The sequence below is a fragment of the Macaca nemestrina genome, chromosome 9 (genome assembly GCF_043159975.1).
Source record: "Macaca nemestrina isolate mMacNem1 chromosome 9, mMacNem.hap1, whole genome shotgun sequence".
NCBI lineage: Eukaryota > Metazoa > Chordata > Mammalia > Primates > Cercopithecidae > Macaca > Macaca nemestrina.
Window position 1 is genome coordinate 46,826,367 of NC_092133.1, and position 20,429 is coordinate 46,846,795.

General features: G+C 35.6%; 1 protein-coding gene across 2 annotated transcripts in view; it reads left to right on the plus strand.

Moving 5' to 3' along the window:
• The window catches only part of LOC105480987 (neutral ceramidase), a 90,937-nt gene extending 71,200 nt beyond the window's left edge, over positions 1–19,737 (plus strand). For both annotated transcript variants that reach the window (XM_011740235.2, XM_011740228.2), the window contains exons 18-22: positions 3,329–3,424; positions 5,563–5,709; positions 9,904–9,963; positions 12,992–13,080; positions 15,047–19,737. In XM_011740235.2, the coding sequence (XP_011738537.2) occupies positions 3,329–3,424; positions 5,563–5,709; positions 9,904–9,963; positions 12,992–13,080; positions 15,047–15,236 (582 nt within the window). In that variant the 3' untranslated portion in view covers positions 15,237–19,737. The remainder of the gene's footprint in view (positions 1–3,328; positions 3,425–5,562; positions 5,710–9,903; positions 9,964–12,991; positions 13,081–15,046) is intronic.
• Positions 19,738–20,429: the final 692 nt, after the last annotated feature.

Genomic DNA, 20,429 nt, shown 5'->3' on the forward strand with positions numbered 1-20,429 from the left:
GAGTGCACTAGTTAAGACTTTGCAAATATTATTTAAAGTAATCCTTACAGTATATCTGGAAGTAGGATATTATTATGTTGATGATATATATTAAGAAACAGAGTCCCAGAGAGTTTGAGGGAGGCTGGTAGCTGGTAATATTTCATTGTTTACAAATAGTCCAGAAAGCAGCCCAAGTACTTTTTAAGTAAAACATGAAAACAGTCCAGAGTTTCATAATTAATAATTTCTGTTAATAATATATCTGCTGGTATATAACAGCAGTGCATACAGAGGCATACAGTCTACCCCTTGGTAAATATTCAGTCATACTAAGAGTGGCCTCTGCCCTGCTACCGTCTGTTGGCTTTCCTGAAGGTCCCTGCCTTCTAGGAATTCCCATTGAAAAAGGGGTCTTAACGATGCTAAACTTGGATAGGAATAATTACATCCTTTCTTCACTACCTCTATTATTAAGCATTTCTGTCAATTATAAATATAGGAAACAAAAATAAATGATTTTAGCAGTACCTCTGTCACCAATAGGAACCACAGATATTTTCATATCACAAATAGTGATTGCAGATCTAGAAATATCTTTTACTCTTATTGTTGTTTTATAATCACAGTAGTTATTAGATCCACAGATATAACTTGTTATTCAATAGCATAATAAAGAAGCACATACATTACTGTATACAACATTGGTTTATTATAGTTTGGTAAACATATTTCAACCTAATTGGTTTCCTTTGTCAATTCCATGTATTTTATTTTACACCTTTAGAAACATTATTCTGAGGGAGGTCCTTAGGTCTCAACATGCTGCCAAAGGAGTCCATGTCACAAACAAGGTCAGGAACCCCTACTAGCTTGTCTCCTGGTCCAGGTGAGATGGGAGAGTTCTCTGAACCCCTTGCAGTATGTGTGACAGGGGTGTGGCTCATCTTTTCGGCAGCTGTACATGCTGAAACCCTTTATGGGAAGGAGAGCACGCAGGCAGGCAGGTGCAGGAGGCAGGGCAAGTGCTTTTGGGTGCCAGCAGGAGCAAATTCCATGAGGGTCCTGCAGCAGTATCTAGGTCTGGGTGCCTGCTACTCTGGAAGCCCAAGTGGGCATGTGTTACATACAGTGCACTTTTTTTTTTTTTTTAACTTTGCTGTCTGCAGATGGCCTGAGTGTTAAACAGCTCAGTGCCCTCTTGGTACCCAGGTCCTTGTACAGTGTCCAGGAAGAATCAGGTTGCAAATGGACATGAAGGATGAATTCAGGGTTTTATTGAGCGGTAGAGGTAGCTCTCAGTGGGATGAATGGGGTGCTGGAAAGGGGATGGAGTGGGAAGGTGATCTTCCCCTGGAGTTTGACTGTCCAGCAGCCGATCTCTCCAGCCATCCCCAGCCAAACTCCTCTCAGAGTTCAGATACTCCTTCTCTTTTCTCTGCTGTGCCATTCTGACATTCTGCTTTTCTGTTCATCTCCTTGTCTGCTTGTGGAGCTGGGGGTTTGGAGTTTTTATGGGTACAGGATAGGGGGGCATAGTGAATGAAAACGCAGAACAGAAACGTTTGGGTGCAAAACCGAAAATGCTTGTTCTTGTTTAGGGCCACAGATTTCCAGGCTTAAGGGTGGAAACTTTGCCAGGGAACCACTCTTTTCTAGCCAGTATTTTCCTGTTTCCTGTCCATATCACAGGAATATACTCCTGCAAGGATTACTATTAATTACTTCGTTCATTCAACAGATATGTATTGTTACAGATACTGTGCTAGCCACTTTCTGGGGCATAATGATGAAAAGAATCTGTCCCTTCCCTCAAGATCACTAGAAGTCAGGGGTCTAGTACAAAGATAGAAAAGAGAACAGACAATAACATTTTCATGAAAGGCATGCACAAGGTGTTATAAAAATAAAGAGAAAGAGCACCAGCCCAGACTGGGTATTTGAGGACTGGGACTGTTCAGGAAGATGTAACATCTGTATGAGTTCTTGAGAACAAGTGAGAGTCAGGCAAATAAAAAGTAAGAATGTATCTCATATAGAAGAAACTATATATATGCAAAGGTCCAGAGGGCAGGCACATTGATGGAGCATAATTAGTTGAGTAGCATGGAGTAAGTATGAGAAGTTGATGGTAAGGAGATGGGGGCCAGAGTGGGAGACACAGGTTAGCTAATGGATAGTCTTACATGCTATGCTACAGAGCTTTCATTCAGTAAGGAAGGCTTTGGGGGAACTGCAGTAGGATTCTAAGCAAGAGAATGCTTTGATAAAATTTTGTGATTTAGAAAGGTCAATAGGATGGCTGTGTGGAAAAGGAATTGGAAGGGCTTGTATATGGGCAGAGGACTGGTTAAGAAGCCATAGTGTAGTTACGATCTGGGCAAGACATGGACACGCATACTTGAGGGTGAAGGCTGGGAGGAGGGAGAGGATCAAAAAACTACTTGTCAGGTACTCTGCTTATTACCTGGCTGATGAAATAATCTGTATAACCAACCCTCAAGACATGTGATTTACCAGTGTAACAAACCTACACATATACTCCTGAACCTAATATAAAATTAAAAAAAAAAAAAAAAGATCTGGGTGAGAGATGAGGGTTTGAACTAAGGTAAAATCTACTTATACCTTAGGAGAAAGTAAGACAGGAAAATGAAAGAACTCAGGAGATTTGAAGGAGATAGAATTACCAGATTTGGAGACTGATAGGATACAGGATGAGGGAGAGAGGAGTCTAAGGAAACTGCAGGCTGATCCTCACATGGGAGAGTGGAAAGATGACATTCGCTGAGATGAGAATGTTGTGGAGGAAGCTGATATGTCTGGAGTGGTGAAATTGGTTTTAGATTTGATGACTCTGAAGTTCCTGTAAAAGAGCCAAAGACCTGGAGGTCAGGTAAAAGATGCATTTGGCTCCGTTTCATGGCTGTGATGGATTAAATGTCCTTCTCCAGTTAGTACCTTCTAACTATTTATCCAGAAGTTATAAGGACTCTTTTTATTTTGTTTTTTCTTCTGACATATGCCCTGGGGGAAAGCATTTATATTACAAGTACTTACAATAGACTAAAGCTTAGGAGCTAGCACCCTCTTTCATAGTACATAGAGTGACAGTCTAAATGGCATAAGCAGAGAGAACCTACTGCTTTTAATAGGTAGTTGATGGGAATCGCTTACCTTGGCCAGTAAATGGAAATTCCCATCCTCTTTTGTCATACATAATCTTGAATATTATGCCAGTTTTGAATAATGTGAGATGTCAAGTATCACATTTACCTAAAATGCTATACCTCTGTAAATGGATTTAAATATGCAGAACCATATACAACTCTCCCTGCCTTTCCTGTAGGCTCAGCGATATGAGGCAGCATCGACAATTTATGGACCTCACACGTTATCTGCTTACATTCAGCTTTTCAGAAACCTTGCTAAGGCTATTGCTACGGTAATCAAATATTGTTTGTGGGTGTGTGGGTGTGTGTATGTGTGTGTGTGTGTGTGTGTGTATGTCTGTATGTGTCTGTGTCTGGTGAGAAAATGCAGAGAGAAGCAAAAGAGGACCTTAGCTTCGAGTGTTCAGTTTCTTTGACAACCTTTATATTTTACAAAACTTATAGCTTTGTAGTATCTCTGAGAAAAATAAAATTTCTTTCCAAATTTTGGATCTAGTTAACATCCTTTCGTGGTGGCAGCTTCTTTCATATATATTATCTCATTATTTTTACAACCATCATGTGAAGTTAAGGAGATATCATTTCTCCCCAGTTTTCAGAGGAGCACATAGACTTGAAGATAAGTGAGGAAGCTTACTATACCTGGGAGTTGAACCTGTGTTCTCTAATCCTTGCCAGATTCTCCCCATTCGCTCCAAGAGTTGAGTAGGTCAGCATTCTAAGATGCCCATTTTCCACATAATAATATCTCAGAAATTGGGATGCATTTTCCAATCAGAGGAATCTTATTATAATTAGTAGCATGCTTTTACTTTCTTGGTGGTTCAAAAGATTATATGAGTTGTTAAATCAATGGAAGCTTAGATTTGATGTAAAAATGGTGGTGCCTTGGAATGAACACATTGCATCTACCTAAAATATATACCACTGAACAAGTTTACTTGATTTAAAGGAACTTCACTTGTGGAAATATTCCCTTTGGATGCAGTTGTTTATGAAGCTGTAACTGTAATGTCAGAAGGTTAGTCAACAAACAGGATAAAGGGCTTAAAATAGTAAGCAGCGCCTTATATAATAATATGTAAGCCTCAATAAAAAATGTGAAACAATTGTGGCGTAGCAAAGAAAATAAAGCCCTTTTAATGAAAGAGCTTGGATGTAATAAATTGAAATAAATGAAATGGTTGTCTCTGTAGGTTGCATCAGTCGAATGTTGAACATTTCATATGACTGTATTATTAGTTACTGATTGTGTGTTTGAAATTTCAGTATTTTATATAATTTCTTTGCACATATTTTAATCAATTGATATTTATTTTCATTTTATCATAATTTTGCTCTCAGTTTTAGGTTACTTTTTTTTGAATAACTGTCTGTATTTATTTATTTATTTGTTTCTATTATAAAAGCCAAATCTATTTGTAGGACATTCATATTATACAGAAAAGTATAAACCTATAACCCATCCCTAGAGGTAACTACTGTTTAACTGTCACTATGCTCATAGGTCTATAGTTCTTCTCATGAAAATAGATTCTTCAAATTTTGTAGTGACAATGGAGAAAAATGCAATTAATTTGGTGGAAATTTGTTTTACAGTCAAATTTCTGGTCAAGCACCTTAAAACTAGCTATGTGATCTTGAAAAAAACCACTGAATATGTCCAAGCCTATTTTCTCATTTGCAAAGTGGGAATGGTAATACATAACCTATCTCATATGCAGTTGTAGAGATTAAATCTATAATGTGAGGAATAAAGAACATTAAATATTCATTGAAAGTAATGGCAAAATGCCAATTACTTTTGTACCAACCTAATATATATCAAGGGATATTTGAAAATTGAGATTTGTATTTTTATGACACTATTAAAAATGATAAACTTTGTGGGCAACATAGATTAAACCAGTCAGGATATGGGATGATCTTAAATTTTAAATTAAAAGTATATTTATTATATTCTTTTATTAGAACAGACAAGAATCTAGGAAAAAACTTGGTACTGACTCCAGATGAGAGTGGCTCAATACTTTTTTAAAATTAAAATAATAATTACGGTGTCATGTTATAATTACCTTTTTGCATGGTAGGCCCCTGTACAAAGTCACACAATTCGAAAGTATGCTTCCAACCTTGTACTCTGGTCACTGTCCTTATGTTGTCTAGGGGAATAAAAGAGTTGCCTATGACCAAAACTTTCTCCCAGTGACAAGAGTTTAAATTGTTAATTTCTAGGCTCATGCTTAGCAAGGCTACCTTCCTATTTTCTCAAGGTTGTTAGCTCTTGGAGTGTGTATGAGTATGTGTGTGTGCACTCTTCCATTAATGAAGGCATTTCTGGAACTGGAAGCCCGGGAAAAGGGTCTTTGACTCTACGTATGCACTCCTTAACAAATGCTCTCCGTTCCAGGACACAGTAGCCAACCTGAGCAGAGGCCCAGAACCTCCATTTTTCCAACAATTAATGGTTCCATTAATTTCTAATATTGTGGATAGAGCACCAATAGGCAGAACTTTTGGGGATGTCCTGCAGCCAGCAAAACCTGAATACAGAGTGGTAAGACACACGCGCAGACCTTGGAATCCTTTAGAGGCTTGTTTTTGGGGATGAGGAGAAGGATGACACTTAGTGTCACCATTTGCCTCTAATCACGCTGTAGACCAGCTGTTAGCAATGATAATTTTGACAATTGTTCTTATCTCCGCAAAAGTAATGAGAATGGGAAAATATTTATTTTTTGTTAGTAATTGTGTCAAATTGAAATTCTAAAATCCAAATTATTCCTTTTCCTAAATGAATGATCATGGAACTATTTACTGACACTGAGAGTTGTCTCTTAAATCGAGGATAGGAAAAACATACAGAAATGAAGCAGAATTTGTACCATTACTATTTTATATCAATCTTGTGCCCTGAAAACTTGCTGAATCAGTTATTAGTTTCAGTTGTTTTTGGGGGGGGGCAGGGAATGAATAAGAGGGGAGTCTGGATTCCTTAGGAATTTCTACATATAGTATCATGTCATCTGTGAATAAAAATAAACTTATTTATTCCTTTCTATATTTGTTTTCTGAATGCATCTAATTATTTTTCCTTATTGGACTGGCTAGAACCTTCAATAGAATATTTTGCTTTTTAAATAATTTTATTTAATTTTCTAATTGATAAATAAAATTATACATATTTATTGTGTACAAGATGGTGGTTTGAAATATGTATACATGGGGAATGGCTCAATTGAGCTAATTAACATACGAATTATGTCACATTCTTATTATTTTTTGTTGTGAGAAAATTTGAGACTCTCTTAACAATTTTTAAAAAACAATACATTGTTTTAACTGAAGTCATCAAGTTGTACAGTAGACCTCTTGAACTTATTCGCCTTGTCTAAATGAAATTTTATATTCCTTGATCAATACCTCCCCAACCCCTTAACCACCTAGCCCCTGGTAACCAACCTTCTGCCAACATTCTACTCTCTACTTCTATGAGTTTAACTCTTTAAGGTTCTACATATAAATGAGATCATGTGGTATTTATCTTTCTGTACCTGGCTTATTTCACTGAGTCTACTGTTCTCCAGGTATATCCATGTTGTGTCAAATGTAAGGATCTCATTCTTATTTATGGCTGAATAGTATTCCTTTGTGTATATGTACTACATTTTCTTTATCCATTCATCCATTGATGGACACTTACGTTGTTTCATATCTTGGCTATTGTGAACAGTGCTGCAATAAACATGGGAATGCACATATCTTTTCAACAAACTGATTTCATTTCCTTTGGATATAGACCCAGAAATGGTATTGTGTATAATATTTTACAGTAGTTCTATTTTTAATTTTTTGAGAAACCTCTTGCTGCTTTTCATAATGGCTGCACTAATTCACGTTCTCATGAACAGTGTGTGAGAGTTACCTTTTTCTACATTCTTATCAACACTTATCTTTTGTCTTTTTTAATATTATGCATTCTAACAGGTGTGAGGTGATATCTCGTTGTAGTTTAATTTGCATTTCTTTGATGATCACTGATATCAAACATTTTTTAAAATATTCTGTTGATCATTTGTATGTCTTCTTTGGAGAAATGTTTATTCAGGTCCTTTTCTTATTTTCAAATTGGGTTATTTGTTTTCTTGCTATTGAGTTGTTTGAGTACCTTATATCTTTTAGATATTAACTCTTTATTGGATGCATAGTTTGCAAATGTTTTCTCCCATTCCTTAGGTTGTCTTCTCACCTTGTTATTATTATTATTTTTTTCGTTGTGCAGAAACTGTTTAGTTTGATGTAATATCATGTATCGGTTTTTGTTTTTGTTGCTTTTGTTGCTTTTGCATTAGGAGTCACATTTGGAAAAAAAAACAACAACATTACCTACACCAACATCATGGAGCTTTTCCTCTAGGTTTTCTTTCAGTTGTTTTATAGTTTCAGGTCTTATATTTAAATCTTTCAGTTGTTTTATAGTTTCAGGTCTTATATTTAAATCTTTCAGTTGTTTTATAGTTTCAGGTCTTATATTTAAATATTTAATCAATTTTGAGTCAATTTTTATATTTCATTCGTCTGCATGCGGCTATCCAGTTTTCCCAACACCATTTATGGAAGGGACTGTCACTTCCCCACTGTGCATTCTTGGCACCTTTGTCAAAAATAAATTTATCATAGATGTGCGGGCTTATTTATGGGCTCCATTGGTCTATGTGTACCAATGGTGTGTTGATTACTTTAGGCCAGTACCATGCTGTGTTGATTACTATAGCTTTGTAGTATATTTTGAAGTCAGGTTGTGTGGTACCTTCAGTTTTTTTCTTTTTGCTGAAGATCCAATCCAATGTCAAATAGAAGTTGTGAGACTGGACACTCTTGTCTTGTTTACAATCTTAGTAGAAAAGTATTCAGTTTTTCACCATCTAGTGTGATGTTTTCTTTAGGATTTTTGTAGATTCTCTTTTTCATGTTGAGAAAGTTACCTTTTATGCCTAACTTATTGAGAGTTTTTGTCAGAAATAAGTGGTGGATTTTTGCAATTTTTTTTCTACTGAGGTGACAATGTGGTTTTTGTCTTTTATTATTTTAATATGGTATTTGCATTCATTGGTTTTCAGATGTTAAATAAATGCCATACCATTTAGTCATGGTGTATAACCCTTTTTAGACGTTGCTGAATTTGATTTGCTAACATATTGTAAGGAGTTTTCTACTTATGTCTATGAGGCATATTTTTAGTTTTCTTTTTATGTGTTTTCTTTGCCTTTGGTATCAGGGCAATAATGGTTTCAAAGAATGAGTTGGGAAATGTTTCCTCTTGTACTTTCTGAAAAAGTATCTAAAAGATTGGCATTATTTACTCTTTAAATATTTGATTGGATTGACTAGCAAGGCCATATGGATGTGGCTTTCCTTTATGGCAAAATTTTTATTACTAATTCCATTTCTTTACTTGTTATATGTCCATTCGTATTTCCTGTTTTTTTTCTTGCATCGATTTTGTGTCTTTATAGGAATTTATCTTTGTAGGAATTGATATCATTCTAGGGGAATTTTCTCATTTCATATAAGTTGTTTACTTTGTTGTTGTAACATAAAAGTTGTCATTGCTCATCATAATCTCCTCTAATCCTTTTAATCTCTGAAGAGTTGACAATGATGTACCCTCTTTCTTTCTAATTTTGGTAATTTGTGTTCTCAAAGAACTAGCATTTAGTTTTAGTGCTTTTACCTATTGTATTACCTATTACTAAACATTTTAGGCAAGACCAGAGCAGCTTTTCACCTTGAGCAAATCCCTTCCCTACTTCCCCCAGCACCCCCCATCCCCTCACGCACTGAGGTAAAATTCTTTTGAATTATGCGGTTTTCCAGTCTGGCCTGGTGGGAACGGAATCTTGTCACAACTCTCTATGAGCCTGGGGACTGTTCTCTGTAATTCTGTTAGCCCATTCTTTTCCTGGCTTCCAATAGTTCCCTTATATGCATGCAAACTTGAGGAGAGCTTTCTGCAAATCTCCAGGTTTCTGCCTCTGTGCAGCTCTTCTACGATGCTCTGTGCTATAAACTCAAGACTATTTGCCATTTGTGGACTCCCAGCTCCATATCCTCAACTTAGACTGCCAGACTTGGCCTGAATTCTCCTCCTTCTGCCATGGCCCATAAACTCTGATGACATTGAGCTGGTGAATTACGGGGTTCATCTTGTTTGTTTGCTGGCACTCAAATATCACCGTCTTTCATTGTCACTTGAAAATCCATTGTTTAATATATATTTTTCCCAGTTTTTTAGTTAGTTGTTTCAGGTGGGAAGATAAATACACATCCTGCCACTCCATCTCTTGTAAAAATATAAGCTTAACTATAAATGTAAGCATAAATATGAGTCATCTGTGGAAAGTTTTCACTGTTCTAATTTTGATTCAAATATTCCCTGTATTTGTGTTGGGAGGGAGTTATGAGGAATTATCAAGGCCTGAAGAAGCCATTTTGATGTGCTGTCACTAATATGAACTACAGCTCTAGATCTTCACTTGTATCTGAGTCTACCAAAAGCAAACTCATTGGCCAAACATTCCTATGTCTATTGTTGCAAGGGTTAATATTCTTAGAAGATAACTTACTTGATTAAATACAATGAAATCTATAAAGGCACCCTAAATCATAAAATTTATAATAAATAGTGCCAAAATGTGAGTATAGCAAAAATCCTTTTATTAGAAGTCATTAAATGAATTTTTATTTTCAGGGAGAAGTTGCTGAAGTTATATTTGTAGGTGCTAACCCGAAGAATTCAGCACAAAACGAGGTAGGCATCAATGATTTTCTTTTACAAATGTAAATCCACCTTTCAGCCATTCATTCATTTAAATATCCCTCTAGAGGTTAGTATCATAAAGACAAAATGTTCCAACTTGTTTTCCATCTTATTTTGTAGATATGGGAAAATATTCAATGGGTACAGTTAATGTGGATTGAGTCTGGGTAAAAGCACACAGGAAATATATAATTGGCTATTTAGGACCAAGTATAGCATAATGCATGTATGACTGCATTGTCTGTCAAGAAGATGTTAAGTTGAATACAATCACATATATGTATAGTTATGCACCATATATAATGATGTTTCAGTCGAAGATGAACTGCATTTATGACAGTGGTCCCATGAGATTATAATACTATACTTTTACTGTACCTTTTCTACGTTTAGGTATGTTTAGATACACAAATACTTACCATCATGTTATAATTGCCTACAACATTCAATACGGTAATGGGATGTACAGATTTGTAGCCTAGGAGCCAGAGGCTATACTATATAGCCTAGGTGTGTAGGAGGCTACACCATCTAAGTTTGTGTAAGTCTAAGTCTGTGATGCTCATACAATGATGAATTTGCCTAGCGATGCACTTCTCAGGATGTATCCAATGTATGACTGTATTCAAATATATAGAACTCTACCAAATGTTGTGAAATAATCAAAGGGCCAACTGAAGGATGTGTGTCTTTGGCTCCTTCTTCTCTTTTTGGCTGTCTTCTCCTCCTCTACACTACCATCTCTGGTCCTACCTGTACAGTTGTGGAATGGTCACGGATCCCTGGGTGGATACTCTCATGGCTTAGAGTCCTGGCACATGTGCTTTACTTTATCTTGCACTAGCCATTTTCCTATTATTTACTACTGGTGTTAATAGGGCATTTAATTATTAAACTTAAAAAATGACATTCAAAATACATGTCCAATGTTAAAACAATATAGGAGTACAGAAAATAGAATATATATGTTCTCTTCTACCCACAAACCTGCTTTCCAGAGGTAATAGCTGTTAAGAGTTTTTTAATAAAGCATTTCAGACTTTTTTGTTTTTATCATATGTATGATAAACTATATACATATGTAATATATCTATTAATAAAATTATACTTCTATAGCTTCCTTAACATGTACTTATAACTACACAAGCAATAACTGGACACATTCTAGTTGTAAAACATCAAATAATAAAGGAATTTATAGTGGAAAAACAGTGGGCATACGACTGTGATTTCAAGGTCATGGTTTTTACTATGGCTGAGGATGCATTCCTTCTATCAATTAGCTGTTCTTCCCAGGGCGCATAGTCACTTATAATCCAAAAATACCTTCCTTCCAAAAGAACCTTCCCATTCCTGTTCATTAAAATGTCATTGTTGCCAAGATAACAATTGTGGCAATATGACATTCTCAAATGTCATTCTCAAAAAAATATGACATTGGGGGATAGTCTTCTACTTCTTAGGTAGTCAATATGTACCTGTTTGAAGTAATTTCTTTAGGAGGTCAATCTGTGCCATAATAGTTACATGTTTATAACATTATTTTCTGAAGATATCAAAGTGTTATATCAAAACTGCAGGTTTAGCTGTCATCTGATATGCCTAGGGTAGAGAAATTCTATCATCATTATTGCCATGGAGAAGCAGGAGAACAAAACATTTAAAGTACTGTAGTGGTAATAGAATTAATTTTAAAGAATGCTCTGGGACTTGGTATAAAACAATTTCCAGTACCCTCCATTATTAGTAATTGTCATCACTATTTATGGAATGCTTACTATTTTGCAGGTTCTATTTGCAAGTATTCCTATTAAAGTGTTTTATATGGATTATCACATGATTAATTCCATCCTTACAACTACCCAATGAGTTAAGTTTTATTACCTCTATTTTCCAGATGAATAAACTGAGGGCTGGAGAGAGAAAGTAACTTATATTAACTAATTATGCATCTGGAAGAGATTATGGTAGAGTAGTTGGGAAAAAATTGTCATATGTTTTATCCCTGATATTCAGAGGCCTAGACTTGTTCTTCAGTCTATACTCTAGACATATTCAAAAAGCCTACTGTATCTTCTCCATCTAAGGCCTTCCCAATGTCATTTGCCCTAAATAGACAGAAATAACTCTCTTTACAAGTTCCTATGGTTATGAAAACTTCCTTATTGAATGTAATTCATCAGTTGAATACTTAAAGAAGAATTTTAAACAATTTCATGGCCCACATGTAAATAGGTGATCCATTTAGCAAGGGGTTATTTGAGCACCAGTAAATGACAGACGTAAAGGACTGTGATAAATATAGGTGAATTAAACATGTGCCTTTTAGGGTCACAATCTCAGGGATTTAAAGGGATACTAGAAATTTATAGCCTTTGTCTTTATTAACTTGTCATATTATTCAAATCTGCGCTTTGTTTGAAGCTGAATTCTTGGTCTGAAAAAATTCTTCTATTATAATAATCTTCCAATGGGGAAATAAAATCTTTTTATGATGTGGTTTCTAGGAATCTATTATAAAAATCTAGAGACCTCCTTTAGCACCCCAGGATAGGGAAGATTTATGTATTCTTTTCAATTCTTTCACACAGGGAGGTACGTTAACTAATAATTCATTCACCTAGAGATAGAAAATAGATTAAACTTTACCATTTTCCCTTCTAAATCTTGAGGTGACTAGAGAAAGTCTTGGGATATTTAGATCAATAAGCATGTCACGAAAAGGCTCAACTTATACCTTTTTAAAATCTCACGTAAGTTTTATTTCCAGCCTCTTTTCTGCCCTAATTTCCAAAATTTGCTATTAACTCTAAAATTATGCTTCTTTCAAATTTCTAAAAAAGTCATGTTTTTTTAATAGACTGGATAAATTAACATTCTGAGTACATTGCATAGAATGTTAAGAGGAAAGCCTAAGAATGTGGATGAAATTCTAACACATTTTCACACAAGGTACTGGTAGGCTAACATATGGTCAACAAGGGGAATATTTACAAACGGATTCCTAATTGCATTTCAGACCCATCAGACCTTCCTCACTGTGGAGAAATATGAGGCTACTTCAACATCGTGGCAGATAGTGTGTAATGATGCCTCCTGGGAGACTCGGTGAGCACATCTATTGAATATTTTTGTGTTTCAAGCTTTGAAAACAGTTGGCTTGTAATGCTGGGAAGACAAATGAAAAGACTGGCTCAATACAAGGTATTAATGATATCAAATTCTCAAGGAGCTTTCTGGCCATATTTAGTTGATTTATTAGATTTCATTTTGATTCATTTTTCTACAAAACAGTGTGGTATGTGCTTCTGTAAGATTAGGTGCTAATGAGGTTATGGCTTCCATTCTTACAGACATCTGTTCTGTTTTTTCCCCCATGGTCACAGGTATTATTTCTGAAATCTAACTAGCTTTATTGCAAATTGGTTGAAAGGAGTGTGGAGTAAAAGTGTTGAGATGTCTCTGTAGAGCTTGATATTTCTGTAGGGAAAATGAGTCTATACCTGATATGTATTGCATGTTTGTATGTGATCAATGATTCTTAATTTGAGTTACTAAAACGCTATAGGCTTGGGTGTTTAACCCTTAATGACTTGAGTGAGGAGATAATATACTCATGCAATTTCCTCAGAGAGACATATCTCTTTGCTTTTAGCTACCAAATTCCTGAGCTGAATAGATATTTTGAAGATTTGACAATGTGTCTGAAATAAGACAATATTTCTGTTCCCAAGTCTATACATTTCGCATTTTAGGACAGTGGCATGGAAGTAGGTACAGTTTTTGGCTATTTGGGTCTAATTCAGATTGCCTCAACTAAGTGATATTAGTTTGTTAAATGTAAGTATGTTAGTATGGTTCAGATGGTTAATTGAAAATAGGAATTTGATCATGGCCCACTTGATAACCATATACAAATATGGGCATAATTTTTCTTTGGTATTTAGAGCTTTAGAGTATAGGTAAATTTTTAAACAAGTAATGCATCTTTACCATTTAAAAGGTTATACAGGAAATAAAAATAATGATTTATATTTAAATGCTAAAAGTTTTTAGCTAATAGCAGTCAATACTGAGGATATGTTTAGATCCCTGCCTTGTTCCTTAGCAGCAGAATAATCAAATATTTGTTGAGAGTACTGAACCCATCACTGAGAAACATAGAATGTCGAGCACACTCTCTGTGCGCAAGAGATTAACTTTCAACGTAACTGAGGATGTCAATCAGTTAGCCCATGGTATCTCACTGAGTCTAGAAGAGTGTCTGAACTCTCTGCTGTGATCTGCACGGGCCAACATGATCTGGTTCCATCTGTTTCTCTCATCTCAAGCACTCTTCCGTGGTTTACTATTCCCTGTACCAACCGACCTGCTTTCTGCTTTGTGGCCACATCAAATTTGTTCCTGCTTTGGACACTTTGTATTTTCTGTTCCTTCTTGTTAGAATGTTTTTCCCTCCAGATTTTTGCAGACTCAGTTTAAATGACATCTCCCTAAAAAAACTTCCATCTTGTTTTGTACATTACATTTGTCATTCTTAAGATTTTTATATTTATTGCTTTATTTGTTTATTGCATTTATTCCCATCCTCAACCCAGTAGAACATAAGCTTCATAAAACTTGGGACCATATCTATCTTGCTCCTTACTGTAACCTCAGTACTTCTAGAAGAGAGTCTGACATGTATTCATTATATATATATATAAAACAAATGAATCTAGATGTGAAAATAAGTGTCAGGTAAAGGCTAAAAGAGTACTTTGCAATTCTACAACAGGATAGACATCTTGTGGCTATCAGGTAAGGTTTCCTGGGATGAATATAATTTAGGTAGGAAGAAAGGTGGAACAAGTAAAGCTATTTCTACAAATTGCTGTTCTTTAAAGTTTCTCTTCTAGAAAATAGACGTTTTTGTCTGTTGTGTTCATTGCTGTATCTTCAATGTCTAGATAGTGCCTTGCTCATTATAGGTACTCCCTGAATATTCATTAAATGAATAATCAGTATTTTTTCTAATTACACATTTTTAAGAGTAAAATTGAGTTTTGCTTGCTTGTTTGTTTTCTATCAACAGTTTTTATTGGCACAAGGGACTCCTGGGTCTGAGTAATGCAACAGTGGAATGGCATATTCCAGACACTGCCCAGCCTGGAATCTACAGAATAAGATATTTTGGACACAATCGGAAGCAGGACATTCTGAAGCCTGCTGTCATACTTTCATTTGAAGGCACTTCCCCTGCTTTTGAAGTTGTAACTACTTAGTGAAAAATTGGCAGATCATGTGAAGAACAGCGTTACTCTGTACACATTATATAAGTGATTTCAAATGAATGTGAACTAGTGCACTACTATGTTGACTTCTATAATCATCCTTATTTGGGGACAGATAGTTTACTGCTAATGGGGCAGAGGTGTGTGTGTGTGTGTGTGTGTGTGTGTGTGTGTGTGTGTGAGACAGAGAGAGAGAGAGAGGTTTGTCCCATATATCTTGTTCCAGCAGCCATATACCTTGTGGTCTACAGCCTAAAGCATGATTTCCCTTGAAGCCTTGGGGTTGTTGAAAGGAGAGTCCCTTCAATATAAAACCTCTGAAATATTAGTGAGAATGGCTGAATACATGTGAACAATGTTTAACCTATTTATTTATATAAATAATTATTGGATGTTAGTACTGGGAAAGTTTATAGAAATCATCTAGTCTTATTGTTCATCTTACAGATAAGAAAAATGGTCTTTTCTTATAATCACATTTACAAAATATGATATACACCTTGACCATAAATGTATGAGCCTAATTAGAGAAACAGAAAATCAGCATGTCAGTTTTTCTTCATTCAAAATAACATAGCCTTTCTAAGCAGTCATTCTGGAGTTAACATGCTTAGTTCAGAGTTGTTGTGGATGCTCAGATCATTTCTGGAATTGCCTTCAGAACTCAATTATGAGAAAGTCAGACTTGCAGTATTTTGATCATGCCTTGTGTTTTCCTAAGTGTCCTTATCCCACTGGATTGTGTCTCTTATCCCCAAGACTTATTCCAAATGATTTTTTTGACTCTTTTCATTAATCAAATTCACCCCAAACCAGAAAGCTTTGCCATTAGTGTACATATTAAAAGTATTACTGGCTGGGAAAGCACTCCTCAGAGCAAAGGTTCTAAATTAATTTATCTGTTCTTTTACCATTTGTTCACTCACTCACGGACCCATTCAATCATAGAATATTTACGATTTATATGCCCAGAATTACAGTGGTGCCTGGGCCTTGAAAATTAGTGAAATTGTACTTGGGATGAATATGTAAGTGTCAAAAGGTAACTATTATGAAGGAGAAAGTAATCAATTTAATATGTAAATTCCAGGGAGGCATTTAAACAATCAGTAATCTTCAAGTTACATCTTGGGTATCATCTGTGTTGGATACTCTAATTTTGGGGTAAAGAGGCTCCAGACAGTTTGCTAAATACTATTTTGAAAGTTGTTTTTGGGCATTGTAAAATACCTAGCCTCATGCCCCAAAGAGTAAGATATGACAATCTGACATCAATTGCTTGAAAGTACTAATTGCATTTAAAATCCTTTAAGTTAACTAGGAGCTCCCAGACTGCAAAGCAAATTTCCAAACCCAGGTCATACTTTTGTATGTATGTAAAAGCTTTAGCATTTTAGGGAAAATATCAATCTGTATTTCAAAAATAAACTTTGAGGTCTGAAAATAATAACAATATTAATGATGGTAATATTAACATCCATTATGTATAACTTAATCTCAACATAATTTATTGAATTAGAATGAACCTGGAACACTTTTTGATGAATAGGCATCTTAGAGGCTGTTTCCATGGACATTAACTGCTGGAGGATTAGGCAATCAGGGATTCCAAGTGTGTGATCATTTTTCTAATGACACCACAGTCTTTAGTGTAAAAGTTCAGGAGCCTAAAAGAACAAGTGATCCTGAAAATAGCTGATCCCAGACAAGAAAATTATATTAGAACTCATGATATGGTTTTTAAAAGTATTTGTTATTACTCAGAAGGGTTCATGAATCATTTTCCACTACCTCTATGCCTTCTATTGAAGCTTTCCTCAATCTACTTGTGATTCCTGATAGCTCACTGGCAACTGTACCAAGGTGGTCACTGTATCATCTACTGACCCTTCTGCACCCAGCACTCTTGGTCCCAGATAACCCATAGAAACCTATTTTCTTACCAGCTGTCATTTCTTCTAGGTCATGCAGTTCTATGTTTGCAGTTCATGTGTAAAAATAAAACCAAATTCCTAGATTATCAATATCGGTTCTGTATCTATGCATAAAAGAATATTATGAAGTAACTGAACTTATCTGTTGATGTAAAAACACAGATCCAATTCGTGTCTGTGGATGCTGCAGGGACTGGCTTATTGGAGCCAAACCATGTGACGGAAACTCCTGAAATTGGTGGAAAAAGTGGAATATGGCAGATTGGGTAGGTAGGAGAACAATTTTGGAGATTTTGTTAAAGTGTCTGCATTTTATTTGCTGTACCCTGCCTACTCTGGTTTTAAGGATTCTGTGACTTCTTTGAAAAGCACTGAATAATCTCTTTTCCAGGTCTGGATTTTTTGATGAGTACTGAGTAAAATTGTCAACATTCAATGGATTATTTAATAATAAATTAAGAATTACACTCATAAAAGTATTGTCTAATGAAAGGTAATGTAGACAAATGAACACTTTTTTAAAAAAAGAGGTGGAAAAAAAGGTGTTAGATTACATGTAAATTAGGTTGGAAAGTGATACAAATGACTAATAAATAACCACTGAAGCACGAGGGACCCACTTCTTTATCAGTTCCTTTCCAACTTCTGAAGATGTACTGCTGGAAAAACACATGTATGGTTGGCATTTCTTTTATTTTCTTTCTCTTTTTTACTAGTTGGGCAAAAAAATTTCCTAGGCAGGTAGCTAACTATGAAATGGTTTCATGAGCTAATTCTGAACAAAAAGACCAAGAATGAATTCACTTATGAATGTCCTTTTCTAATGTGCCCTCTTATGCTTCTCCTCCAACATAAGTGAGCTTACTGTCTTTTTCTACTATTAGCGCATGGATTCTATCTTTAGCCAAAAGGTTTCATCACTGGATAAACTTCTCATGTGTTTAGTTCTTCCAAATGATGCTCTTGCTTCCTGGGTATCCAATCTGACTTGCTGGTTTATATTGGCTTCCAAAATTTTAGAGTGATAGGGTGTCGGAGAGGGAAATTTGGACATTCTTTACACAATTAGTTAGAATGCATTCAGTTGTAACTCAGAAAATATTCCTGATCAACATCCATCCAAATACTGAAGACATTTATAACCTCACGTAGCAGTAAGTCTTGAAGTGATAAATTCAGGTTTCGTGTAGCCACTTAGTGGCTCTTCTTAACATACTGACTTAATTCTTAGGCTTATCTTCTTGGCTAAAAGATCGCTACCTCGTGTCTACATACAATTGAATGAAGCAGCAAAATGGGAAAAGAGTTCTCTTTATAATACCCCTTTGGAAGGTGGAAAGTAGTAGGAACACAAGTTGAATTTTCCTTCTATTTCCTTGTTCAGAACGGTGCCACACAGCTACTCTTACCTGCAAGGGAGGCTGGAAAAAAGAACACTTAGTATTTTGTGCTTCTAGAGAGTGAGGCAAGTTCTGATAGTAAGAAAAAAGAGACAGCCGAAGTAGCTGACATACAAGTATGTCAGTCAAGACAGATTAGTTAAGCTACAACATTAGAGATTTATTTCTTGATCTCATGACCTGTCCATTGAGGTTAGCTGAAGGATCTGTTCCACACCCTTCTCATTTGGGTTCACAGCCTGACAGAGATTTCCATTCTAAGCATTCTTCCATTGTGAGGGAACAGGAACAGGTGCTTCCATGATTAGGGGGAAGGGACAGGGAAAATCATGCAATAGTTCATGAAGCTCCCACATTACTATGCATTTTTCACTGCGCAGGTGACGGAACCAGGATGTTTGCAAGCAGCCCTAAAGTTTACCACAATGGGCAAGGAATAATATCTGCATATCCAACTTAACTGCTCTTTGAAATAATTATAACTAGTTTTACTCTAGAAAACATATTTTGGAAAAGGACACACATTGGAATCATGATGAAAAAATTGCTTTCTGTATTGCAAAATGTTTACATTCCTTTAACAGATTTATATCAAGCACCTATATACTTTGTGGCAGAAATTATACTAAATCCTAAGAATGAAACAATAATGAAGGCAAAGCTATTCCCTGCCAAAAGAAACTTACAGTTTAATGAACAAAGCAAGCAGATAAACAAGTAATTACTGTACAGGGTGACCCATATTGTTATTGTTCAGGGAATGAGAGAGAGCACCTAATATGGTCTTGGGGATGTTTCAGTAAGTTTCCTGGAAGAAATAACATATAAGCTAAGACTTCAAAGATATATAGAAATTAGCTAGAAGAAAGGCAATGGTGTGTGCGTGTATGTGTGTATTTGTGTGTGTTTGTGTTTGTGTACTGGGCAAATAGACTATTCCATGTAGAGGGAATATTGAGTACTTTATCAAAGTTGTAGTTAGAGTATAAGGGAAGAGTTGACAGTGAGGCAGCACTAAACTTTACTTTCATAAATAGCAATTTGGTTTTATACTTGTATTAGCATTTTTCCCCCTTGAGACTTCCCCTATAACATCAAAGTCCTTGGATGTATTTGCCATTTGCTCTAATAATAAAATACACTTTCTATAACCAAAAAACTTACCTTGGCTCCCAGTTTCCAGTGCTACTTAGTGTCATCCTTCTGTGTTCAGGGCTATAACCCTGTCCATAGACAAACCCATGGAATTGAATTTATTCAGACTTCTTTTGCTTATGTCAATTTCATGTTTCCAAATCTATGATTTCTTTTGTTTTTTGTTTGTTTGTTTGTTGTACCTGCTAAAATGGCACGTATAGCCAATGAAGACCATTCTCTCCCTTTAGATAGCGTTCAGAGTTCCAGCCTTACAAGTTCATAAATACTTGTGAATACTAAAAATTTGAGCCACCCACATAAAATTCAAAGCATCTTGACCTGCATACTGCCAAGTTATCAGGGACCTAGCTTCCGTTGGTCCTATTTCTGGATGTTTTTCAACCATAATGAAAAAGTAGAAGCCTGGACATATGGGGTCAATACTAGCTAGAGGAGAATAGAAGATCTACTATCCCTGTCTGAAATCAGGTATCTGGAAACATTGACTTGCCCATATTTGCTGTCTCATTGTATTTTTTCATATTCAGTATAAAAGATTTACCCTTTTTTTTCCGGACCAAAGTAAGCTAAATGGACAAAAGAACTTAATAATCCAGCATTTGCAAGCTTAGGACAAAGTCCAACCATATCCCCTAAATGGCCAAGGGACAGTGATGATGACGTGGAGAAAGACACCCTTAAGTGGAATTTCA